Source organism: Chanos chanos, chromosome 8 (assembly GCF_902362185.1).
Source record: "Chanos chanos chromosome 8, fChaCha1.1, whole genome shotgun sequence".
In the NCBI taxonomy this organism is placed as follows: Eukaryota; Metazoa; Chordata; class Actinopteri; order Gonorynchiformes; family Chanidae; genus Chanos; species Chanos chanos.
The window spans coordinates 17904609-17932051 of NC_044502.1; the positions used below are offsets into that span (position 1 = coordinate 17904609).

Consider the following 27443-nt stretch of genomic DNA (forward strand, 5'->3'; position numbering starts at 1 on the left):
ATGGCGCAGGAAGAAGCAGTAGAAGGAATTCTAGCCCCTCCCATCAATTCAGTTCTTTCTGCTTCCTAATGTGTGTATGGCTATGCTCAGGTGTGTGTGTGTGTGTGTTTTAGCTGATCAAGCAAATAAACCCAAAAGTAGAGGGTCCAAGGAATTCTACACACAGGGACAGCACCACGGTTCTGGATACGACACGAGATTTTTCTGGAACTGCTGCCTCACTTCACTAAATTCCCACAGCACTGGTCAAATGCTCCACTTTCATAGTAGGCTAATGATCAGATTTCTCCTTTTCTAAATAGAAATAGACTGGTTTATTCAATGCAGGACAGCAATTGAAGAAAAACAGAAAAAGAATAAGTAGGCTACATAGAAAATTTGTAGATGAAAAAAGATGATACACATACGAAACAAAGAAAAATTGGCGCAGATTCAAAATTAGAACAAAGATCATTCAACACTAAACCGTCTGACAACAACAACAACAACTGGCAAAGTCTGAAAACGTCCTTTTTCCAACATGACAAAAAGTGTCATCAATGGGCTTGACATTTACTCACCAACTCCCCTGTTTATCGAAAGCACTGTGACAGGAACCAGGGCCCAACTGTTCAGAAGTAATCTGACTGGATTTTGGCTATCGGATTGGATCAAATCTTGAAAATGGTTTGTTCAAAAGAAAAAAAGGATTCTGAAATGGGATTGGATCACATATTCCAATCTTGGTTTTGATCTGTGTTGTTCAAAACTTTTTAGTAGGACTGGGAGACCTTTGATCCAAAAAATCAGGATTATCCTGATCCCAGCAGAAGAGTGGATTCAGGGTGGATTTTAGGAACGAAACGTAATAAAACTTTAAAATCGGTCAAATAATACAACATTTGTATCATGTAGTATATATTTATTCATATTTTGCCCATGATTTGTTTAACCGTTACAGTGATAAAGTAGATGAAGTAGGCATTAGTCTACCTATTAAGCCTTTCAGTACAGCAAAATAATAAAAAGAGTATTTTGTCCCCATAAAATAATCCCCCAAACAGCTGTTAATATCAAACAAAAAAAAAGATTTAATTTTAGCCGTCATTTATTACTGTATATTAGTTACAATGACACAATCATCAAAGATAAACCAGTCAAAAGTCGTTTCTAACAATTGCTAAATTAGTTTCCGTGTCTTCTGTGTCAATTTCTGTATCTTCAAATAAAAACACTTAAAGTGACCCCATGCTGGCTATTTTACCTGTTGCTCTTAACATAGCTAGTAGCCAACACTGTGATATGTAGTCTGAATTAGAGCACTGGTAATCTGGATTTGATAATCTTGAAAAATTTGTATCTGGATCTGGGTGATCCAATCCAATGTTGCTTTGAAAACTGGCACAAAAGTAAGATGGTTTACCTGATCCTGGACAGCAAAACATTGGATTTCCAAATCTGGATCATTCTGATCCAGATTCATCTTTTTGAACGACTGTGCCCTGGCGCTAGAAGGTGTTGAGATGTAGCAGGGCATCCGAACAAACAAACTGCTTGAACAATCCCCTATGTCGTCCTACTGTTCAAAGGAAAACTCCGCCCTTGACACTAGCTAGAGGAAAACCAAATGAAGCCTTGATGGCCCACAGTCTCACGCTCTCCTTTCATAGGTCTGTCTCGTTTAGAGTTATACTGTCAAACCTTCCCTTGTCTTAAACCCCGGTATTTCAAGAGTCAGTCCATTAAAGGGGCCACAAAGCAAACAAATATGTCGACTGGTATCTTTGTGCCGACTGACCACAAGCAGGGTATAAGTTAACCTGAAATCTTTTAAATGTGGAGGTGAGAAATTGATCGATAAAGGAAAGAAACAAGCAATTATAATTACATGTTTGGTACCAAAATAAACTAACAAAATAAACGGAGTAAAAGCCATTTGTGTAGTGAGTTTTGTGTTTATGCTAACTGCTAAGTAAAATTTCAACATTCCGCTTACAGGACACGTTTACTAGCCTTGGTCTTTAATTGATATTAATGTCAATTTGTGTGTAGCCTACATTGTGGTCCTGTTCCTGATTGAAGTTTAGTGACTAATGAGTGTAACTGGTCAAATCAGTGTTGTTTTGAGCCAATGAACTGCATTCCCGCTTAAAAAGAAGCGAAAATGTTGCCTATAAATCAGTGGCGTGCCATCAAGGCAAGTACTGACTAAGTTTTGACAAAAATAAATGTCAAAACTTGGTATATCTCTTAAGAGTGATCATTTTCTACGTATATGTACAATACATACGACGAGGTATTAGGGCCACATTGAGAGCAAAAAAATTCTGAGATTTCGAGAATAAAGTCGTAATGTGAGAGTAAAGTCGTTATTTAACGAGAATAAAGTCGCTATGCAATGAGAATAAAGTCGTAATTTAACTAGAATAAAGTCGTTATTTAACGCGAATAAAGTCGTAATTTAAGGAGAGTAAAGTCGTCATTTTACGCCACGTGTTATTTTAGAGGGGAAATATCAGAGGAGCAGCCTGCCGCCTGCATTAAAATGAAGAACGTGGAGCATCTTGTGAAATTATACTTTAGTATAAGTTTCACAAATAACGAAATATTTAATCTTTTGGCACATCATTGCCATATTATCATATCAGGACTTTGATGTGTGTGGCACAACACGACATTGTGCTTGCACAATGACAGTAAAGCTTTTGAATCTTGAACCTTGAAACAGAAGTTGCCAGAAGCAGGCACAGGTTGCCATTGACTGTCCTCTCGCCCCTTTTGTTGGTTGCTGGTAATATATTTTCCTAACAATTATGTTTTTTCTTGTTAAATAACAACTTTACTCTCGTTAATTTACGCCTTTTTCTCAATAAATAACGACTTTATTCTTCACGTTGCATAACGACTCTATTCTCGTTAAAAACGACTTTATTCTCGTTACGTAATGGCTTTATTCTCGTTAAATCACGACTTTATTCTCGAAATATCAGAATTTTTTTCTCTCAATGTGGTCCTCATACTCCGTCGTAAACACACGATCTACTACCGTCTATTTTAATATATTTCTCCCACCACCCACGCAGTGCCGTCTTGTGGCGTTTTTGCTCTGTTTGGCTACGCTTGTCTACAGGTCGTTAATTTCAGAAGCGGGTCACGGGTCCCATTGGAAAAGTAGGCGGAGGCAAGCGGTTTTTAAAATCGCTTGCGTATTGCGACACTGGGATAACTAGCCGACTAGCATGCTATCGTTAGCGACCTGTCCATGGAAAGGCATTGAACCCAAATCATTTGTTACTGTGGTACTAGCCTTGGGACCAGTTACAGACATCCTCACACTGTATGTTAGCATGGGACAGCTGAGGTTTGAAGGATACAGGTATTTCTTGTCTGTCAGGCTTATAACAACAACAACAACAATAACAACAACAACAACAATAATAATAATGTATTATATATAGACTATTATAATTTTTATTCATATAGCACTTTTCAAGCTTAAGCACAAAGTGCTTTCAAGGTTAAAGGATTTACAGTGTAAAAATGTAAATATCAGAACCTCCTATAAGTGCCCCCCATCCCTCTAAGACATACAACGTTTAGGAAGTTCTCATATATAAATAAGTAAAATGCAGATAAAAGAAATAGGCTCATATAAAGCAGGTGAAATCTAAGTAAAGGAAATAACCACATTTTTTGTTAATTTATCCACAAGAGACCTAATCACGTCACGTCCTTAATGTTCATGACTATTTTTTATACTGTTGAAAGCACTGAATCTGTGGTTTGCTGGGAAATTCTGACGTTTTATAACTGTAACTTGTGGGTATAAGTCTTTGGCTCCTTGAAACCATGTTTTTTATTCCCTCAGACTTTGAGTAAACTGTGAGTCAAAGAAAACTATGTACTTTGGCTTGTTTTCATTTGTGGTAATAATACTCCGCCTGTTGGCAAGAGACGGTATTGGTTATTATAACCTTAATGACAGATACAAAATAACTGTGAAGAGACCTCAGTGAAACAATTCGCCTCTGAAAAAAAGTGTAGCCTATCACTCATACATCCGTGTCTTTCACAGCGTAGGCCAGCCTGCTTCGCAAAACTAAGAAATATCTGTGTTTATATTCACCATGGAAACTTCTACCGTCCCATGGTTTCCATGTCTACCGCCAAACACCACCAAAACGTCCCAATTCAAGCGTCCCACGGGAGTCGCACGGGATCGGAATTTGATTCAAATATACGTGACGGTATTGTTAAGAGGAATAATCAGCTTTCTCCAATATTTGAAGTATATATTTACACACACTGATCTGCTAGGTTCTCAAAGAATCACTTTAAACTTCCCACATAATGTCAGTGAACACGAGTCACGGACTACCTTTCCTCCCGGGCAACACTTTTCGCGATGTTACGGTAAGAAAACACACATTGTATTAAAAAAAAAAAAAAAGTAGTCAGCAGATTGTTTAGTTCTGTTTGCTTCAACATTGTAAAATTAATTAATTTAAGTAATCAAACTATTGAGATTGTTTTGTTAGAGTAACAAATGTCGCTTAAGTGACACGACTTGTACAATTTAAAGTGATAGTTTTTGTACAGATAACCAAAGATATCGCAGACAAAACTCAATCTTTTCCTCAGTTGTTTGTGTATAGGCCTCCGTGTTAGTTTACAGTAGCCTATTATTTAGCTTGATATGTGTTTGGATCTTCATGGGGAATGTGATAGACTCTTAGACTGCAGAATGCGTTAATCAACCTGAACAAGCCAATGTCATTTTACATTTGCATTATTTACTGTTGGCGTTGAGGCTACCTTTAATTTCATTATTACTATTGCATTTACCATTTTGACCGTTCAATGAATCATTAAATGTGATATATTAGAATACTGCAGACGTATGCTTTTTCTTCACCTGCAACTGTTAGAGACCAACAACAGGCTCTTTTCTTCACTCGGACAGAAGTCAGTCTTTCACCGATCGCAGACTCTCTCCTATAAGAACGGCTACGCTTTATCGAGACGCCCCACGGTGGGCATCGGGCAGACGGCGCTCGCGTCGGAGCAGCTGCGGCTCAACGAGATTAACACCCTGATCAACCTGACCCCCGCCGTCACACTCGACTCCGACACACGCTCCCCCCGGCTGGAGTTCGTCCCTGCTCACGTCCTTTACGACAAGAAGGTAGAGTTTTTACGTTCATCATTGCATGTTTGGATAGATGGACAGAGAATGGAAGGATGGGTAGAAGAATACGTGGATGGATGAATGGATTGCCCATTAACTTGAATGAGAAAAATTAAGGGACAAAGTGATGTGAGAAGTCCCCACAAAATGATAAGAATTTCTTATCAGAATGATGAAGTCATAAATGGTGTCAAATGTCAACGGTCAAGACAAGTGCTGAGTGTCACTGATCTATGCCTGCCTTTTACATTTGACCTCTGACTTCTCCTGGGCAGGTGTTGCGTTTCTTCGGTTACTTTCGGCAGGAAGTTCAGGATTCTCCGGACGAGGAGTTCCGCATCCGTCCGGTGGTTGTGTATTATTACCTGGAAGATGACAGTATGTGTGTGACAGAGCCAATGGTGGAGAATTCTGGCATCCCACAGGGAAAACTGGTCAAGCGACAGAGACTACCCAAAAACCTGAAAGGGGAATTTTACCACTGGAAAGACCTGAACCTGGCAATGGACCTGACAGTGTATGGGACAGTGTACCGTCTCACACACTGTGACCACTTCACACAGGTACAGCACTGAGGCGCCGAGGGGTTTCTGGTATTAGTGAGGACCTCCACTCTCACTGACAAACATATTACTACAGTTATATGCCCAGAACCAGAACGTTAATCAAAAGGGATTTTGATACTTTTGTTTTAACAATTAACACAATGAAAAAGCTTCAAAATGTCCCCACTTTGAAGGCTTTTTCACATATTCCCAAACTAGTATCTTTAAGTCAAGACACACATGCATGCACACACGCACACAGAAATGTACTTTCATGCTTAAAGATGCACATACAGGAACTCTTCATACAGGAAAACACATTTACACACACACATACACACTGTCACAACTGCTTCATCTAACGCACAACTCTTAATGGCTGTCTTTGAGAAGTCAGCACTGTGACAATAAGCTTCATGTTTGTCCAAACAAAAGACAAAAGACAGAAGACACACCAGCCTCAGGTGGCTGGGGTATACTCTAGAATCTTTCACATTCACATGCAAGGGAAGCAAGGCAGATTCTCACTGTCCAGCTCTTAACCTCAAAACATCAGGAGTTAACCTTTATCTTCTTCTAGCCAGAAAAGACGTGATGACCCATCCATCATCAGCTGTAACTATAGCAACAGTCTTTCCTCTACCGTGTTTGTCATGGTAGCTAATCTATCTCCTCTGATCACTGCTTTCAAACTGTAGTTAGAATAGATCCACTAACATTCGGCGAAGACTGTTCTTTAAAGACTTTCTACACAGCTGAGGTTCCTTCCTGTTCTCCTGTTATCAATCTGTTATCATTGCTAGCCTGAAGTTTACTGGAGGGTTTGGTCTTGCTAGAGCAATGCAGTTCAGATAAATACTTTATTTTGCATGTTTTCATTTCATAGTTTGTACTGTTTTGTCTGTGTTATGTTCATATCATAATCACAGTCATACTTTACCTCTGCTCACTGTCATCACTTCATTCTGTCACTGTTATCGTTTCATTTTACCTGTGTCCACTCTTTTCTCTTACTAGAGTATTTCAAAACTTTACTCAGATGAGAAGCATGCCTGAATTTAACTTGCATTTTCAATGTCTATCTGAATGGATAGTTTCCCTGAATTATTAATAGTATGGTTAATATTGTCATAGATTAGTTATTCTCATCTCTTCACAGGGGTTTGGGTTCTGGTGGATATATATAAACAATGTCTAATTAGGGACATTCTACCAGGGAGATTTGCTGGCCCTGACCTGGGAAAAATGCTCACAAATATGATATTTTTACTGTTCAGATAAAAAGTGACAGATTATTTATTTGATTTAACTGAGAGTTAGGATTAGGTTAGTAGTCCTATTAGTTCCAGGAATGGGTCCTCTGTGTTATAGAGACCAATGTGTGTGTGTGTGTGTGTAGGACTACATGGAGAGTCAGGGGTTGATTCTGAATGACCCTGAGTCGATACCCAGTGACCCCTATATGACACGCCGCACTCAGCCTCAGAGAAATTACATCACCCCCACAGAGTACGACAGACTCAAACAGTACCTTACCATGGACCGCAAGGTAACACACACACACACACACACACACACACACAGCCTCAGAGAGCGTACATTAGCCCCACAGACTTCGACAGACTCAAACAATACCTTACCATGGGCCGCAAGGTAACACATGCACACATGCACACGTGCACGCGCGCACACCCACACACACACACACAGTCACAGAAACACATTTTTACACAAACACTTCAAAGACTCTATCTCATGAGCTCTCAAACACTAGTAATCTCTGTTTGTGTGTGTGTGTGTGTGTGTCTGTGTGTTGTGTGTTGTTTGTCGGTCTGTGTGTGTGTGTGTGTGTGTAGGTCTTGCGTTTCTTTGCTCTTTGGGATGACTCAGACTCGCTGTATGGGGAGTCTCGTCCTGTGACTATTCATTTCTACTTGTCTGATGACTCAGTGGAGATCAGAGAGACTCATCAGCCTAACAGTGGGCGAGACCCCTTCCCCATACTGCTCCGTCGCCAGAGACTGCCCAAGCAAATCACAACAGCCTGTGGTAACACACACACACACAATCACAGAAACATTCATAAACACGCATACATACACACAACACAACATGTATCTAGGCTTAAAACCTGGAAGTCTGTTTAAATATCAGAATATGTAGCAGTAAATGAACATGTATGGAATCAATGTCTAGTCACAAACGGGATCCAATGGTGATGTCTGACTGAGTACAACCTCTGATTGGTGAATTAATAATCCATTAACCAGTCACATGCTGTGTTTCTGGTTTTTCCCCTCCCCATCATCTAGAGCCGTTTCCAAGCTGTGTGCTAGAGGTCTCACCGCAGGAAGTGCAAGAGTATTACTCCCCGAAGGACTTCCAGGTCGGGGAGAGGATTAGACTGATGGGAAGGTGTTTCCTGTTGTACGACTGCGACGAGTTCACCCGCAAATATTATGAGGAGAACCACCCTGAGATCCAGATCAAACCGGTTCAAGTGGATATCGGCACCCTACCACAGCACGATGGCAAGAGAGTGAGTCCCCACTCAACCTTATCCCCTTCACTCCTCTCTTAACATCCACGCACACATCCGACCATTACATGTGCCCTGAGATCGAACAGTTAATGCTTTCATTCATCCATTCCTGTCTTTCAACCTTAACTTCTGTCCAGTCTTCCTGTAACACTGGTGAGAACTGAGAGTGAGTGCATGCTGACCCACTGGTTATTTAATCACTCTACACACACACACACACACAGGTGGTCCCGCCGTATAACGGGTTTGGTTCACTGGAGGATTCGCTGCAGAACTGTCTGTCTCTCATCCCTGAACCACCAAAGAAAGACCTGAAGAGACTTCTGGAAAATGACCATAAAGTCCTACGCTATGCTGCTCGACTGGTGAGAATGCACCCACCAACACTTACACACACACCTGTATACACGTTAACTATGTATGATGTACCCACCTGAAAGTCCTCTTGCTCCTCAGGATTCGAGTGACCCTAATGACGAGGGTCGGCAGTTTATCCTCTCCTACTACCTGTCCAATGATATGATTAGCATCTTCGAGAAAACCACGCGAAACTCCGGCATCCTTGGTGGGAAATTCTTGGAAAAAACACGCATTCCAAAGCCAGGAAGCACCGTGGAAAACCCGGAATACTACGGCATGGCAGACTTTGCCATTGGAGCAACGATAGAAGGTTTCATTTCAAATCCTCCTTTCCATCGCTGTCTTTTTCAGGAGAAAGGGAAAGTGTGTGTGTCTGAAACTTTGCATGGGTGGGAGAAATGCTTGTGCTGCTGTTCTCCTCAGACACATGACGCACGGCTCCTCCCTGTCATCTCAGTCAAAGTCATTTCTGTCTGAGCTGAATCCACTCTTAGTACATCCTCACAGCCAAGTAGAGCTGGCCATGTGTGTAATTCCATATCAAGTTTATAATACTTCCCCTTATACTCATTATTATGATTACTGAATGATTACTGAAGTCCATTTTGCATAATTATGACTATAGACCTCATGGTTTTGCTCCTCCTTACTTATGATATTTACAGCATTGTTTTGTTTTGTTTTTTTTATCCGAACAGAAGTTTTACATATGAAGACCATTTCTTTGTGTCCTCTTTCAGTTTTCAGACATCGTTTTGTCCTGACGGATGCTGATCTGTACGTGCTGAAGTACTTGGAGTCTGTGGCAGACCAAATCCCCACCCAAACCCTGACCTCGCTGCGCCAGAGACTGGGCGTGTGCGAGGAGCCCAAACCAGACGAGAGCCCAGAGCAAGCCCCGGGTACCACCTCGGGTACGGGTTTGTCCTGCCGACCCAGTCCAACACATGTCCCTCTGTCAGAAGTGCTGTAGTATGTTTACCTCAAACAGTAACCACCCCTTTTACTCACACGGACCTTGCACCATGTCAGGGGTCTTACATGTCATTCACAGCACACATCCCTTTCTACTGCACCCTCTGGGTCACTGTTCTGTGACTCCCCAAAACCATACGTCAGATTAAGTATACATACACTACATATTTGCATAGTAATACACTCATGTGTTTTAGGCTTAACCTAACAGACCATGAGGCCACTGACTTTAGCCAGAGGCTGGCCGAGTCCCACATGGTTCTAGAGTTTACAGTGACTTTTTGAAAGTGGAGCTAAAAACTCCTTTCAGATATGAGAGTATGGCAGTGAGATGCAGGACTAAGACAGCGCAATGTGAAACAGCAGGGAGTTTAGTTGTGTGTAAACTCATTTGTTTAAAATCTTTATAAGAACAGTCTCTTTCTCCACTGTTCTCTCCTCAGATGAACCCACTGGAGGGGAACAGGACCGACCAGAGTGATGAGGAATGTAACTGACTCATTTTCCCCTTCAGTCAGTTCTCCTACATTACCAACAATTCTCTACCTGAACTCTAAGTCACCAACCGACTTCTTATAGATTGTCCACAATATCACTAATGAAATCTGTTACCCAGGATCCCTCAAAATAGATCTGTATTTCTCATGATCCTAAGCGCTGTTCTCCTACATTACCCACAATGCCCAAGCAGTCAGTGTCTGTCACATGAATAAATCATATGTACTCAGCAATGTTCTGTCCGTCATGTTACTTTTGGAGCAGAAAATTACTTTTCCACCTGCCAGTATACACTGGAACAGCCTCAACCATGAACTACTTAAACAAACTACTAAAAAAAAATACGAGATCGCACAAGCACAAATCTGAATATCATTTTTTATTACCTAGAAAACTCAAGAACAATGACAAAAAATAACAACAAAAAAAAGAAACATCAACATCTCTAAAGCAAAGTAATTTCATTCCGGTAACGAGTTGCATGATTATTGAACATGAACAAAAGAAGCTGCATGAACAAACTGCATGTATGACCGTGTCTAAAGGGACAGGATGGGATAATGTGGCTATGTGGGCACGTCTCCCAATGAGAGATCAGATAGAAACACTCCAGTCTCCACCCCTTGCTTTTACATTTAAAGTGGCGGTGCGCTTGTCTGCCTTACATAAAAGAAACCTGTGAGGGAAGCCAGCGCTCTGAGTGTCTTATGGGCCACTGTACTACCCATATAATCTCAGAGCAATGCAACCCTCCTCCCCAAATCTTACAGAATACAACTGAAGGAGAAGACATTCTAACAAAGGAAGTAGCCACTGTAAAGGCTGAATCATCATTTGGAATTTTGAATAAGCTGAACATTCCATCGGAATTCAGATGAAGTTTCAAAACTTCCATTATGACATCACTAGCCTCCCCCTCATTCTGTTCTTGAAAGAAAAAAAACAGATCAGAAAAAAATGTATGGTAATATATATATAAGCAATGCAGATATAGTACTAGGCAGAAAAAACAAAAACAGAGAAAAAAAAGAGAGAGAAGGACAGAGAGAGAAAGAGGGAGAACGAGAGCCCAATGCAAAAGCACCTCCAAACCCCTTCCCTTACCAAACAGAATCCCACTGTTACTAAACCAACAATGAGGGAACATGGGGTCATTAGCCACCTGTCTAAAGTCCTGTGAGATCCTAAAACTCTCCCCTCTACAAAAAACACCTCACACACTTCTCCACTAACTCTGCTATTCAGTGTGTCTTAGGCTGGACTATAACTTTGCATACATACTCTCTGCAGTGGAGTCTCCCTGGGTTACTGGAGGAAGCTCCAAATGGGTACAGAACTGAGCTAAAGAGAACAACAGGGACAGAGAGAGAGAGAGAGAAGGAAACAAAATGTGTGTGTGTGAGTGTTTCAGAGCTCAGGAAACAAAGCCCTGCTAATGCATGACAAGTAAGGAATACTGATACTGAGAAGAGATCACCAGAGGTCAACCAAAATGTCATGACCTCTGGAGCATCGGCTTGAAAGGATTGCCCTCTCTCCTCTGGACACCAGACTTGGAAACAGGAAGTGGATGAGGAGGACCCATTTCCTGTTCCCGTCTGTGAGCCACTCCCAGGCCAGTCTTCGTTTGAGGGGGCGGGGCTATGGGGTTTTGATCTTCTTCAGACGAGGAGACGTTCCGTTTTCAGCCTTCATCAAACCGTTCTCATGATGACCAACTGCAAGAAATCAGACACACACCCACATACCCTTAAAACCAGAGGTAGAGAGAGGGGTTATGCTAAGAGAACGTGATTTATATATGTTGTGTTTTTTGTGTCGTTGTGTGTGTCTGTTACATGAGTCTCTCTTCAGTGCGCGAGGAGTCTGTTTGGCTGCTGCTCGTTTCCGAGCCGCCTGCTCCAGCCGGAATTCCCGCGTCCTACGTAGCTGGAACCGGAAAAACTTCCATAGCAACCAGGATTGAGTGGAACATACCAGAAACAGAACCGCCAACCTGAGAGCAAGAAAACAAGAAAGAGTGATGGAGAGAGGAAAAGAGAGAAAGCCAAAGAGAAATGTTACTTAACAAAGCTGTGGCTATTCTGTCAGTGACAGCCAGCTCAGGACAAGTCAGTGAACTGAACGGAACAGATTTTGTGGATGGATTAGTGAACCTGTGAGAAAAACACCAGGTTATATTACTGTGGTGCTGTGTGTCCAGTCAGGGTGTCTTGTCATGCTCACCTGATAAAGAGTGTGTTGAAATTTCCTGTTTCCCAGTCCAGGGTCTGGTTTTCAGAACGGGCCAAACCGAACCCCACAGCCAGAAACATCAGTGTTAACGTTCCCATACGGGTGAGCACAAACCCAACGGACCACACATCAAACCTGCAGAGACACACACCAAACCACACACACACACACGCGCACACAAAGACACACATACGAAACAGGGCCCGACATGCAGGCATGCATGCACACACATTTAAGTGAGAAAATTTTTGTTTTACAAGTGGGCCAAGCTTAATCTGAGGACAAAGATGTTGATGCCACTGGCTATGTGGAGGTGTGTGTGGGTGTGGATGTGTGGGGGTGTGGGTGTGTGTGCGTGTGTACACATGTGTACTAACTTACATCTTGTGATGGTTGTCATCGATAAAGTAGAAGAGTCTGGAGAGGTGGAAGCCAAGTTCGGAGAGATACTGCAGAAACAGCAGAACCAGCCCCACACGCGTTAGACTGAGAGAGAGAGAGAGAGAGAGAGAGAGAGAGAGAGAGAGAGATCAGAGTTTAAAGAACATCCCAGGCATTTCTGGCACAGTGTGAGGACAGTGTTGAGTGTAAGCACACTCACTTCAGCAGGTAGGCAGCCAGGATGTGCAACAAATACAGACAAATATACTGGAGCTGCCGAGGGATCTCCTCCTGAAACAAATAACAACAACAACAACAACAACAATAACAAAAACATGATGTGAATCCCCTCTCTCTCCTCTCATTCTCTCCTGATCTGAAATACTGAATCTCATGAGCTCTCATGATACTCCCCTGCTGGGCAGTAATAAAGTCAATGTGAATGAGACTAGAACATTCATACTCCATGTGGACTCAGTTACTGAGTCCAATTTTTCCACATTGTAAGTAGCATAATAGCAGGGGTTATATCCTGTTTTGTCTATGGAGTCATTTTCTAGCTTTTATACGTTCACTTCCACTGGGCCCGAGAGTCAGGGACCTCACCTCTGCACTGTTAGGAGGAAACCTCCCTACTTAACCTCTCTCTTTCTCTCTGCCCGTCTGTCTCTTTCTCTCTGCTTGTTCTCTTTTCTAGCCGGTGTTCTTACCTTGCGTACTTTCTGGAAGTATAGTTCAGGCAGGGCGTGGAACCAGTAAGCTAACTGGGTCAGATAGAAGAACTTCACCTGAAACCTGAAAAGATACACCAACAAACAAAACCCTGTATGTGAAACCGCTCATGTCTCAGGCTGTGTGGTGTGTGTGAGTGAGTGAGTGACAGAGACAGACACAGACAAAGACACAGACACAGACACAGACACAGACACAGACACAGACACAGACACAGAGACAGAGACAGAGACAGAGACAGAGACAGACACAGAGACAGACACAGAGACAGAGACAGACACAGAGACAGACACAGAGACAGACACAGAGACGGACACAGAGACGGACACAGAGACGGACACAGAGACAGACACAGAGACAGACACAGAGACAGACACAGAGAGCTGGTTTGAAGCATTGTTGATAGGTTTCACACACAGCCTCAGTGAGTGTGAAGTTACTGTTTTTACTAAGTGTACTGAGTCTTACCTCAGATGGACATGAGGATAGTTCTCCCAAAGGCTGCTGGGATGTAGGAGGTATCCCTCCTGAGAGGGAGAGAGAGAGAGAGAGAGAGAGAGAGAGAAATTCAGCACTAACTGACCACAGTACTCTAAGTCCAGTCAAGGCCAATGAAGACAAAGCCAGTGGTTGGGGTCATGACAACATGTGCAGTATGCTAAAACCAGTGGGTGGAGTCACTGCAGTATGTTAATGCAGGTGGGTGGGGTTACAGTGGTATGTACTGTATGGATGTGGGTCACTGCAGTATGTCCTGTATGTTAATCCCAGCGGGTTGGGCTCCTATAGCATGTAATAGATATTAAATCCAGTGGGCGGGGGTTACTGCAGTACATGCTGAGTGTTACTTTCGGGGGGGGGGGGGGGGGGGTACTATGGATGTGCTGCATGTTAAAGTCACATTCAAAACACCAGTGAAACACAGATTATCATCCATGTTTGGGAGGAGAGGAGAGGAGAGGAGAGGAGAGGAGAGGAGAGGAGAGGGGAGGGGAGGGGAGGGGAGGGGAGGGGAGGGGAGGGGAGGGGAGGGGAGGGGAGAGAGGTGAGGAGAGGAGAAAGAAAAGAGGAGGAGAGGAGAGGGCACAGTCTTACTGATGTGAGAACAGAGAGACTCCAGATGCTGGACAGCAGGTAGAAGACACACAGCTGCCCTGACTCGTTAAACTTGGTGTTCTTACTCTTGGAGAGATGCAGCCTCCTGTTTATTTTCTGAACATGAACAAAACACGTTCAAAATTAACTTTCATTCTTTATCTCTTCCTCTCTTTAACTTCCTCAGTAGCAGACAGTAACAGAGTCAGTGAGAGAGGGAAAGGGACAGAGAGGGAGGAAGAAACACAAGGTATTAAGAAACACCAAAACCTCAGTCCAACTTCCTTTTTCCACTTACAGACATGTGTCATGCTTTGTCACAAAGACATGTTCTTATACTGATTCAGGAGAATCTCTAGAAAAACGGATCTGTGATCAGTGTCAAGGGAAAACTTATACCAAACAGTACATGTGCACTACAGAACTACATTACCCAGAGTGCATCAGGGATTTAGGTACTCACATCCAGCACATACTCCTGCACCACGGCATGGAGGATGATGGTGATGAAGAGGTAGAAGAGCACAGTAGCACAATCTTTCCATCCATAGTGATACAGGGACACCTCTCCCTCTTTACACACACACACAGAATAAAGAGTACATTCACAAATAAACAGATGCATGCACACAATAAACAGACTCAAAAACAACACACACATCTACCTGCTATATGCACTTTACATAAGCTACTCGCTAATTTGCTAAAGCTAAGATCTAAGTTCATGTTTTATGATTTGACGAATGTAACTCAGTAACCAGCCCACAAAACCTTTCCTATTTGTGACCTACAGCCAGTTGTGACTGATGAGTGTGAGAATGTGCATATATGTTTTAGTGAGTGTGTGCATGCATACACACCTGTAGTCAGGATGCTGATGTTGTACTGTGGTTGGATAAACAAAATAGCAGTCTTGGCTGTTGCCTGAGAAGGGGAGAGAGAGAGAGAGAGCGAGAGAGAGAGAGAGAGGGAGAGAGAGACTGGGATTTGAGAGCAGCGAAATACTCTTTCACAGTCCTGAGATTCAATGTCTAAACTGGGTCTTTCATATCTTCTTCCTTGTGAGAAACTAGTCTCGCCCTGAGCTTCGTCAAAGCACAGAATGACGTGTTAAATCTGACACTCTAGTTTTGAAACTATTCACAGATCACAGTTTTGAAACACCTGTTAAAACAAGTGTAACTAAAACTGGTACACCTCGACATTCACACAGAAACTGGTGCATATGAAAGTGTGTATGTGTTGTGGGTGGGCGGGGGGTTAAATTCATGTCACGATATTCTCACTTTTTGACCCGAACAGTTTACGATCTTTTTAGCAAATGCACGCCCCAGCTACTTGAATAGAAATAGCGGACGTGAATGACTCACTCTCATTCCATGCGAGCCAGACCAGGTGCCTCACGCGCGCTGAAAATCTCTCTCGAGAAAAATCACATATCCACCTGGTGTACAGGCACAGGTCATCCCTCTTCCAAAACGTCAGACTTTCACGGAAACCCCCCTCTATCCTCAGAATAGCAGACCATCATACCGCTTTATTTCTGTTCCACATGACTCAGCACTAACATTCAGTCTGTTTCGGATGAAATTTGAGTCATTTTAACCATGCAGTGGGTTCTCTATGCAAAGAAAGTAGCGGTGGACCGCAGTTTCACCTCAGATGAAGATCAGACATGAAAACGAGAAGTTAAATCTAACGGATCACTACTTTGTGTTTCAAGCGTAATATTCGATTTATGAACTGCCGGCGTGTAAATATTTCGGTTCCTTCCTCTCCTGAGAGAGAGAGAGAGAGAAAAACTTCACTCTGTCAAACAGCTGAGGCACACAGAGAGAGAGAGAGAGAGAGAGAGAGAGAGAGAGAGAGAGAGAGAGATTGAAACGTGGCAGTTAGCTGCGGCCGCAGATCAAATCAATGCCGGGATATGCCCCAACGTACAGTCGCTCTCGGTCAAACAGCGAAGAACAAACTCTTCTCCAAGCAAAGTACGGGTTTCATTCATAGGATTTCAAGTAATACGATTATTTTAGCAAAGGGCCTACCCAGCAATCAAAGATAAACTCTTAGAACCTGACAACAAGTCGAGCTGTTGCAACTCAGCCATTGGAATCTGTGAATCTGTAGAGTATTTCATTGCATTAACAAATTCAACCTCAACTATTATTAACCAACCTGATCGGTCTGATCGATCTGCAGTTGGAAACATTAGGTTTTTGAGAACTGCTTTATGAACGATTGTTTGACAACTCCAAACCTATCTTTGTCAACACATGCATTCATTTGCATAAAGTTGCTTTGGTTTACGTGTCTCTAGTCTGTTATAGTGCATCGTGTAATTTCAATAGTGGCAGCAGTAACCTTGTTTCCCAAGGATGGTTCAACCATTCAGGCCAAAAAGTTTTCACTATTTCTCACAAAATCGTCGCAAATAAGTTTCATCATTCAGGTCTGCACTGCTATCTAACTTACTTCGCAGACTCGCAAAGTTTCGTAGATATACATTACATGTTTGGTTTCCTACACAAAAGTGCAGATGCATTTCAAAAATCGTAAATTCACTGTTTTACTGGACAGTCCAAGAAAAAGACAAGAAAAAAACAGCTGAGTGAAGCGAAGGAAGGAAAAAAAGAAAATTCTGTTCTCACCTCAAACATCAACCCAATCAAAATGAAAATCACCAAAGTTAGTACGATGTCTGCATGGTTCTGAATGAGAAACTCTTGGCTAAAGAAAGGATAACTCTTGTTTCTCCTGCGAAAAGCCATTCCTAAAGTTTCCGATTTTCTGACGTGTTTTCTCTCTCCTTAATCCGAAAGTTTTTCTCAGTGCGAACAACCGGAGTTAACTTTCAAACTACCACTGCGCGTGCGCAGATCTTAAAGGGCCTCTGCACGACATTCCTTATTAAAGGCGAAGTGTGTGTGCGTGTGTGTAACACCTAGAAGGCTTGTCTTGTTTTCTAATGTCCTAAACATATCGGTGGATATTACGTTCACGTAATTAAGCTCGTAAAAATTAGACGCACTCACACATACGTACATACATACAAACAAATGTGACAGAAATTAATTAAGAATCTCGCCTTTTATGACAGGTTACAATTTACACAACGTGGAAAAACGTGTCGTGGAAATATTACAACAGAAACAGGCAAATTAATGTCAAAATTATTTTATATCACAATAAACGAATGCAGACCCACAGTGCCAGTAATAGGCTGAATCAACAACTGACAAATTTAAAAATAAGATGGTTCCTATTATTTTACTGTCTCCTTTACCAGCATATTCAGCAAAAGTCCAGCTCACTCATATTTCAATCGAATACAACACACGTGCACAGACCAGTCATTTTCATCTGACATTTAACAGACATTGTTTCAGCTCTGTGTTCAGTTCACTCTCCTCTCGCTCAATTTGCCATGAAAAAGGCTGAAATTCCTTTTAAAATTCAGAAATTGCTCATGTAATTCATGACGAATTGAGCATAACTTAAATTAATAACTGTATTTTAATTCCTTATTTTATACTATGTATCAGCTGAAGTAAAGTTGAATTGTCTCCCAGCTGTGTACAGACATAATCACTATCTACAATTGTTCCACTAAATTTATTCACATACATTCCAGCATCACGTTCTTTCAGTTAACATAAAATAAAATAAAACTCAGTGCACACGCACTACAAACATTTGGGTTCAGTTAATTTACATCACTGTCCAATTATAGCACTGGCTCAGTTGTACTCAATGTGTGTAGTAAATGAAGCTGCCTCAAAGACATGCTTTAGAGAGAAAGAAAGAAAGAAAGAAAGAAAGGTTTGTACATCTTCAGCAATTTATTGACTGTCCATTTTAGAGAATGACGCGAATTAATGCAGAGGAATATGGTAAGAGTGACAAACACACTTACTCTTCAAAAAACAAAACGAAAAACAGTAGTCAAAAAAGGCAAAGTGCCAGAGTTTTTGTTTTGAGGTGCTGCTGCAATTCAAGTCTCTGTCTTTTCTGAATTAGACCGTAGACCTCAGACCGTCTAACAAGTTAAGACTTATACACGCACATACACACACGCACACACGCACACTACACAAAACGTTTCTGCCAAAGACAAGTAATTACTATACCAGTCATGTGCAACTTTTTTTTTTGCTTATTTTTAAGTGTATGAGTGTGTGTGTGTGTATGTGTGTGTGTATGTGTAAGAGAGAGAGAGAGAGAGAGAGAGAGAGAGAGAAAACACTAAAACATTAAGACATTATACTTTATCATCAAAAGAGCACATGAGAGGTACAGACTGAGAAGGAGAGAGAGAGAGTGAGAGGGAGGGAGGGAGGGAGGGAGGGAGAGAGAATGAGAGAGGGAGAGAGAGAAAGAGGGAGGGAGAGGGGGGGGGGGTAACGAAAAAGCACAGAGAAAGAGGGGAGGAGAGATCTGAGCCCTGATTGTTACAGCAGAAGGAGATTGTGCTTTTAAACTATAGATACAGTTACATAGAGATTTCCACAGAACAAACAAACAAACAAAAAAACAAGTAAATAAATAAAATCATCCCGCATCTCTCTGTCGGTTCCCCCTGTGCTGAAGACCCGTTGCTCAAAGGAACACCAACACAGGGTCGTTCTGCACAAGGAACCACAGCTGTGTGGTTACTGGGCAGCTCTTTCCACCATTAAAGCCCTTTGTTAAACCAGCTGTCAACAGAGTGAACTGGTCAAAAAGAGAGATGACTAGAAATGTTCATGCCTAATTGTTCTGATTTTGGTCAGGATGTTGAGTCCTCCAGTAAACTGAGTGGAAATGTGTGTGTCTTTGGGTAACAGAGAGAGAGGCAATTCTTTCACAGTTCAAACATAGGTTGAATTGTGCATAGGACAAGCTTCACCATTTTTTCATCTTTTCATCATATGTTCTTATAACTCTATAAGATAAGCTTCACCAAATGTTCATCTTTTCCCCATCTATTGACCAGAGGTTTGATGAACTCCACTGTCTATGATATCTTAAGTTCTATCAACTGTCAACAGTGGTTCTTCAGCCATAATCAGCATTCTCATAGTCTAAATCGGTGGTATTACAACTAGAATCAGTGGTGTTATAGTTGGAATCAGTGATCTGATGGAGCTTAAACCACTGAGCAACATGCACTCACACTGTTACCAGGAAAGGTAAGAACACAATGGAAAAAGATAAAGCAATCAAACCAGAGGCTATGGCAGAACAAACTGGTGTCTGTCCTCAGAGGTTCTGCTGAGGATGGTGACATATACTGACATATACATATAACACATACAAATAAATAAATTAATTAATAAATTAATATAAATAAAAACCTTCAACCAAAAACAAGCTAACTGCTCTGACTTAGCAAGAAAAACCCAAATTTTATTATAATTTACCATTCTAAAATGGAGAATTTAGCCAAACAATCCTGTAAAACTAAAGCCTTTCTCTGTGCGGAACTGATATTAGCTACCGTATGTGAGTTGAACGTCAGACGTTAGCATCCGTCACATCCCTGGCATGTGCAGTGATAGCTGAGCTTCGTTTCCCTGTGTTTTTCTGTCATTGTGATTATTGCAGGTTCTCTGCAGCCTGTAGTCTGTTTACTGAATGCTTGGTAAGGCAGCAGATGAGGTCACTTTATTTAAAAGTGTGTTTATGTAAACGTTTGTTTGTTTAACCCTAAAACCCTCTGTCCTCCTCCACGCCTCTCCGTGACAGTACCAGCTGTCTCCTGGGTCCGCTCAGGTGCGGCGCGGAAGGCTCCGGAAGCCCTTGTCCGTCTAGCCTGGGTGTGGATGTGTACCGTGGTTCTGCGCGGCTCAGAAAGCCCCTGTGTGGGCCTCCCTCGCTGGAGATTGGGCTCAGCTCTGCTAACGTCTCCAGTCCAGAACCAGAACCTGAACCAGAACCAAAGCTGAACACTGGGTCTCTGTCTGACCGTGGGTTACTGGTGCTGCCGGGGGATTGCGGGTCAGCACTGAAGTAGAGGGTCGTGGAACTGGACTCGGTGGGGCAGAAGGTTGGTTCCGGACTGTCCCCGAAAACGGATTTTCCCTCTGGAGAACTGCGTTTGCACTCTGACGCGGGTGACTCCAGCGGGCTCACCATCGCCAAGCTCTCGTCTTCTTCATCATCATCCTCCCGTACGCTCTCGAACTCCTCTTTACAGTCGGACAGCGGTGCCAGAGTGTCCTCTTTACTGCCCAACGCTGAGATGTCAACATCACCCATGGCCACATCCTTTAAGGCGGAGTCACTCTCCTCTCTCAGCATCAGAGCCATGCCCCCTGAGCCATAGGCCTGGTGAATTTTGGCAGGGTTGCCCGTTTTCAGTGCCAGTCTGACCAGCAGCCAGTGATGGTGTCTGCAGTCCCCACCCAGTCTGTCTGTGCACCCTGGCATGCCAGGCAGGGATTGGCTGCCAACAGATGAGGGGAGAGGCAGGGAGGCAGGAATAGTGCTCAGTGATTGGCTGGTCTGGGAGGGGAAGGGCAGACTCTTATCCCCCAAAGAGAAGGAGGAGCCAGCCTGATCCAAACATACACTGCCTGACTGGGCAGCACGACACACACCCAGAGAAATCTCAGTTGACTTAGGGTGCAGGAAACGATAATACAACACCACACATGTCAAACCTAAAATGAAGAGAGAGAGAGAAAGAGAGAGAGAGATCAGCAAGTCTTTCTTCCACAGGACATATTTCGAAATGTACAGTTTTAGTTTAACATGTGACTCATTTGAATTGTATTAAGCCAGGTCTAACAGGCTTCACAATCAGGTCCCCAAACTAACAATGCTCAGTAGCGATCTCTAGTGGGAGGAAAGTAGAATAACCACAGATCTTGTACACCAATGACAATATCTACAGCTGAATGGAGTTTTATGCACTGTGCACAGATATTTGCAAAGTGTGAATCATACACTTAAACTGACACACACACATACCACGCGCGCACACGCACACACACACAAACTTTCTTACCCATTAGGAAACTGCACAGGGCTGTTGTTGGGATGGTCAGGCTATCCCAGGATGCCTCAGTAATGACATCAGAGGAGGCAAGCATCAGCACAGCATTCTCCAGCAACATCACCTAAAACAGACAGTACCCTGAGTGTGTGTCTGCATGTAAGTGTAACCGTGTGTGTGTACTTGTTGTGTCTGAATGACCTTGTGCATATGTGTGTGTATGTGCGTGTGTGTGTATAGCACATGCATGTGGACATGTGTGTGTATAAGCTGTGTGTGTTTGTGCTTACTGCATAGAAGGCTGCCATGCGGAATCGAGAAGGCCCTTCCTTCACATTCAGAAACACAAACACATGCACTGCTCCCAGAATGCCGTTGGAAAGTCTCCAGCACCACTGGCCAACGCAGACATCTGCCCGCTGTGAGGCCAGCCAGAAAACAGCCAGCAGCCAGTGTAGGCCTGAGGACAGCACACCGAGAGAACACAGAGAACAGGTCAATAAATCCACAAAACAGAAAAAAAATAAAGTTCATCTATGCGTCTACTTCTTATTAGTAGGTTTTTTTTTTCATTGTCTCCCAAAATGGAGATATTCAATTATCTGTGACCTTTCATAAATTTCTCCATCGACAGCTGCATGCAGCATATGCTTCCTCTCAGTGCAGTTGTCCCGCCTCCTTCTATATCTCCCCTGTCTCCAAGCCAATCACAGCCCACTTTACCCATCTGTTTAATCAGCTCCCGTCGTGTTTCCCTCTGTGTTTTGTGTATATTTTGTGTATAAGTCTTTGACTTGTTGATTGTTCTGAGCCATGTCTAGGCCTTGTCCCCCGTAATCCTCTCTGTGTGTCCTGCGTAGCCTGTTACCTGATGTTTAATTCTGCCAAGACCACATCTCAATATCACATCTCTGACCGACTGACTGTACTATCACATCTCTGACTGACTGTACCATCACATCTCTGACTGACTGTACTATCACATCCCTGATTGACTGACTGACTGACTGTAATATCATATCTCTGACTGACTGACTGTACTATCACATCTCTGACTGACTGTACTATCACATATCTGACTGACTGGCTGTAATATCACATCTCTGACTGACTGAGTGTACTATCACATCTCTGACTGACTGACTGTACTATCACATCTCTGACTGACTGACTGTACTATCACATCCCTGACAGACTGAATGTAATATCACACCCCTGATTGACTGACTGACTGTAATATCATATCTCTGACCGACTGACAGTACTATCACATTTCTGACTGACTGTACTATCACATCCCTGACTGACTGTAATATCACATCCCTGACTGACTGACCGTAATATCACATTTCTGATTGACTGACTGTACTATCACATCTCTGACTGACTGGCTGTAATATCACATCCCTTACTGACTGACCGTAATATCATATCTCTGACTGATTGACTGATTGCACTATCACATCTCTGACTGACTGACTGTACTATCATATCTCTGACTGACTGTATTATCATATCTCTGACTGACTGGCTGTAATATCATATCTCTGACTGACTGACTGACTGATTGTACTATCACATATCTGACTGACTGGCTGTAATATCACATCTCTGACTGACTGAGTGTACTATCACATCTCTGACTGACTGACTGACTGTAATATCATATCTCTGACTGACTGAGTGTACTATCACATCTCTGACTGACTGACTGTAATATCACATCTCTGACTGACTGACTGTACTATCTGAATGAATGCAGTAGAACTCTATCTTTTCCCCTTGTTTTCCTCAAGCAGGTTGTCCATCTCTACCCTTCTGTGTTGTCCATCCCCACACACACCTGTGACTGCACACACCCAGTAGCCGTATGCTCGGGCAAAGAAAACCAAACTGGCCACGCGGGCACTTAGCATGCCCGCCCTCCACAGCAGCTGGCACAGCAGGGCAGCAGGTGGAATGGGCACGTGACCGGGTCGCATCAGGACACACACTCGGCTGAACAGAACCAGCGCCCAGGAGAGAGACAACACACACACACCACAGCACAGAGCCACTGCCGAGAGCACACACGCATGCGCGCACGCACATACACACACACACATACGTGTACACAGGATGTTAGTCAGATGAGAGAGTTTTGAAGAGCTTGCCATCAATATCAAAATAAATATCCACCAATAAGAAAAACCAGACCTGTATTACTGACACACTGACACACATTGGGTGCGTGCGTGCGTGTGTGTGATCATGCAGACTGACCTGGTGAGTCTAAGTGTGCATGTGTTGTGATGAAGATGTACGACTGGAGAAGGGTCTGCGGCAGTGTGAGCAAAAACCCCTCCAACAAACGCAGCGCACACACTTCAGCCTGACGCATCATCACCACGGCAACCTGTTCCCCCGATGACCCTCGTGTGCTCCACACCAGTGCCATGCAGTTCCAAAACCTGTCAGAGGGGGCAGCCAAAGAACATACATATTAAAGCAATACACACACATACACACACACATAGACGGAGGGTAATGGTGACAGCTTGTTTTTAGCAAGCACAACCAAAGCTTCATAGAAAGTCCCTCCTAAGACCCAGTCCCCTGTAACCAAACTCTTCAGCTGTGGGAGATTGTGATTGGCTGCAGATAGGCTCACCTGTGGAACAAGCCCAAGTGCAACACGTGCGTGAGAGCCAGGTGGCAACGTCGCTGCTCTCCATCTGAGCGATACCACCTGTAACTCAACACCTGTACCACAGTCCCCGGCAACAGCATGGCAACACTCAGCCCCGCCCACAGCATCTGCTCATTCCACACATAGAACACGATACACCAGATCACTGGAAAAGACAGAGAGAGGGAGACAGAGAGAGAGGAGGAGAGAGAGAGAGAGAGAGAGAGAGAGAGAGCGAGAGAGAGAGCAACTTTACTCTCACCTACCATTTCAAAGTGGTGTGTTAAAAATTATTATGTACTATATGTAGTCTAATCTCAGTTTTATGTGTCGACATTAACATCGAGTTGATCTGTTGTATGTATGGTGTTGATATGTTGTGTCTATGGTGTTGATGATCTTTGGCAGAAAAAATGGATTAAGAAAATGCCTTTAACCAATTTTCTGATTTTTAACCATCATGTTTTTACCTTTCATCAAACACCTTTGATATCTTTGGTGTGACAAGCTTCCCCTCCCCTCAGTGTCATTTGCTCCTTTTTTTTTCCTCTTTCATGTTATGATCGTTTGGTGCCTTTGTTTTCGTTTGTGACGTTATGAGCTGGTAGCATGATGCAACTCACAGACAAGTGAAAGGCATCAGACCTCCATCTGCAGAGTTGTTTTAATATAAAAACACAATGGTGTGGAGAGGAGAAATCGGCTTGTTTGAAGGACGGTGTAATTAAGTATGTTCTCTCACAGTGTTTCCAGTGCGTCCTCCCCAGGGAACAAAGAGAGACAGAGACATCGGGTCTTCATTTCTCTCTCTCTCTCTCTCTCTCTCTCTCTGTCCTCACAGCAGCCTGAACACACACTGACACCGGGAAATGACACTCTGAACCGTGTGTGTGTGTGTGTCCTCTCAGTATTTATATCTGCCCTCAATGACATTATCATCTCTCCAAGGCCAAAGACATACACGCACGCACAAACACACACACACACACACACACACACACACACACAAAGCTCAAACAGCACAATTACAACACATATTTAAATGCCTTCTGATGGAGCCTCCATTGAAGGAGAGAAAGCTGGGTGCTGATAGGCTACTGACAGAGGAACTGATAAAGCCCAGATAGAAGAACTGTACCAGTGTCAGAATTAATGGAATGGGTGAGGAGGTCTGACAGTGGCAAGTCAGCACTCACTGATCCAGTGTGCCCTCTGCAGTCTGCAGAAATACACTCGTTCACCATTTGACCAAAGGCCAGTGAAATGACTGAGGCTAACAAGTGAGGATTCCATAAGTAGGCTACTGGCTCAGCCTGTCTCTCTTCCTTTCTCTCTCTCTCGCTCTCTCTTTTCCACAGGCTTCATTGTGTGTGCCATAAATGCACGCTCAGAGTGACTAACCTGAAAGACATTTATCTCAGCCTAAAGTGCTGCAGTGCCCTATTTACAGCTTCACGCGCATACACATACACACACACACACATACACACACGTATACATACACGCGCGCGAATGCAAACACACACGCACGCACGCACGCACGCACAGGCAAGCAGTCACTCCCAATTTTGTGGACTACACGCAAGTCCAGTACAGTCAAAACAGATAATTGCCCAAATTTGCGGAGACAAAAGGTGCACTGATGTTATGTCACGACGTGTGCGTACGCGCCCGCGCGCGTGCCTGTGAGTCACTAAATGAGTGCAAGATGTGGGCTATTCTGAAACCACATGTAAGATGTGCAGCAGCTCTAGGTGCTTCAGTCACTCACGCGCGAGTCTCTCAGCCAAAACGACGAGCGCCGACGCCGCGAGCAGGAGCACCTGGCAGCACGCGGTCCAGCATGCTCTCCGACTCACCACTGGCATCTTAGCGACACTGAGCCCACCGTTTATCATGCCTCTGGCACGCGGGTCCGACGAATCATCCAGGTCATTACTATCATCCGCTCCGTCCTCTCATCCCTGCTGACACCGTTACTCTCCTTCCTTCTGTCAAAATACATGACGTCATGTTTTTGGAATTTAAAGTGACAGTGCTTGCAGTGCTTAATCGGCTAATTAGAATAAATGATTTTCACACTGATAAAATATTTACGTGAAAAAGAACTGAATGATTTGCACAAACACTGGGTTGTTTGATTATACAGACAACATTCTTTGTTATCAAAACAGACTGAACCATTTTACTTCATAATTGGTATTCCTGCCGTTAATGCCTGATACGGCAACAGGCATTAACGGTTCTGCTATATAGGAAGGGATAATGAGACCATGTCTCTCACTCCCTCTCCTCTCCATTTCTCTTTCTCAAAGCCATTCTCCCTCCTTTGTCTTACCCGGATCAGAAATTTAACGGACTATAGGTCGTCTTATAAATGATCTGTTGATAACCCATAAGCACAAACACAAACAAGCACAGGCACACACACAGACACACACACACACACCTAGCCTAATATCAAACATCCACACAACAGACACAGTGTGACATAAACTTTAAGGAATGGACCGCTGAGGTCCAGAAGCCCAGTTTGTCTGCTTCCTTCTGACCTGGCCCTGCTGGAGCACTATTGACAAAAACAGCACCAGATTCGGGCAGAAACTACGTACACCATGGCCAGCTACTTAACGGCCACACGCTTGGATCGTAGTTTGCCTCACTTGGAAGTTGCTTTGGATAAACGTGTCTGTTAAATGAATAAATACAAATCTGAACATAAATACACAAAAGGGAGCTCTCTCGAATTACAGAATTATCTTTCTTTTTTAATTAATTCAGAAATATTGTCATATTCATAGATATAAAAAAACATGTTGACAAACATATTGCATTAGTCATTTTAAAGTTAAGGGATCATTAAACTTTACATTTTAATCCAGGATAACATGTCTTTATTAGCTGACATAATCATTCACACCCTCTAGTGATTATTTGTAGTATCATTAAAAATTAAATTTAAATTAAATTAAGTTTCAGTGATTGCACACACACACACACACACTGTGAACAGTAAGCAGTGAATTTGTCCTCTGCATTTAACCCATCCAACACACCAGTAGTGAACACACAACAGACACAGGAGCAGAGGGCAGCATTCCTCTGTGCCCGGGGAGCATTAGGGTTAAGTGCCTTGCTCAAGGGCACACAGCCATGGATGTTGGGCCTAGGAATCGAACCGGCAACCCTCCAGTTGCCCGGTTCTCTAACCTTTAGACCATGGCTGCCCCATACACAGTGCTATGTGTTCAAGTGTTTCAGATTGTAAT

At 43.2% G+C, this 27443-nt stretch overlaps 3 protein-coding genes across 3 annotated transcripts; 1 reads left to right on the forward strand and 2 right to left on the reverse strand.

Annotated features, from left to right (window-relative positions):
- The first annotated feature begins 4329 nt into the window (after positions 1-4329).
- efhc1 (EF-hand domain (C-terminal) containing 1) lies at positions 4330-10070 on the forward strand. Its single transcript, XM_030782948.1, has 10 exons — positions 4330-4392; positions 4943-5164; positions 5443-5730; positions 7112-7261; positions 7569-7761; positions 8025-8251; positions 8479-8619; positions 8711-8924; positions 9355-9528; positions 10033-10070. The coding sequence occupies exons 1-10, from the start codon at positions 4330-4332 to the stop codon at positions 10068-10070; spliced, it is 1710 nt and encodes a 569-aa protein (XP_030638808.1).
- A 381-nt stretch (positions 10071-10451) lies between these two features.
- Positions 10452-17352, reverse strand: tram2 (translocation associated membrane protein 2). The gene is made up of 11 exons (XM_030781610.1): positions 17179-17352; positions 15391-15454; positions 14994-15103; positions 14531-14647; positions 13904-13962; positions 13414-13498; positions 12924-12994; positions 12704-12808; positions 12314-12457; positions 11926-12083; positions 10452-11805 (listed from the first exon to the last, which is right to left on the reverse strand). The coding sequence occupies exons 1-11, from the start codon at positions 17296-17298 to the stop codon at positions 11729-11731; spliced, it is 1110 nt and encodes a 369-aa protein (XP_030637470.1). The 5' UTR covers positions 17299-17352; the 3' UTR covers positions 10452-11728.
- Positions 17353-20215: 2863 nt separating this feature from the next.
- Positions 20216-26072, reverse strand: xkr5a (XK related 5a). Its single transcript, XM_030781595.1, has 7 exons — positions 25946-26072; positions 24157-24340; positions 23769-23956; positions 23350-23562; positions 21797-21966; positions 21519-21630; positions 20216-21171 (listed from the first exon to the last, which is right to left on the reverse strand). Exons 1-7 carry the CDS (start codon positions 26070-26072, stop codon positions 20216-20218), a joined length of 1950 nt encoding a protein of 649 aa, XP_030637455.1.
- Between the last annotated feature and the right edge of the window lie 1371 nt (positions 26073-27443).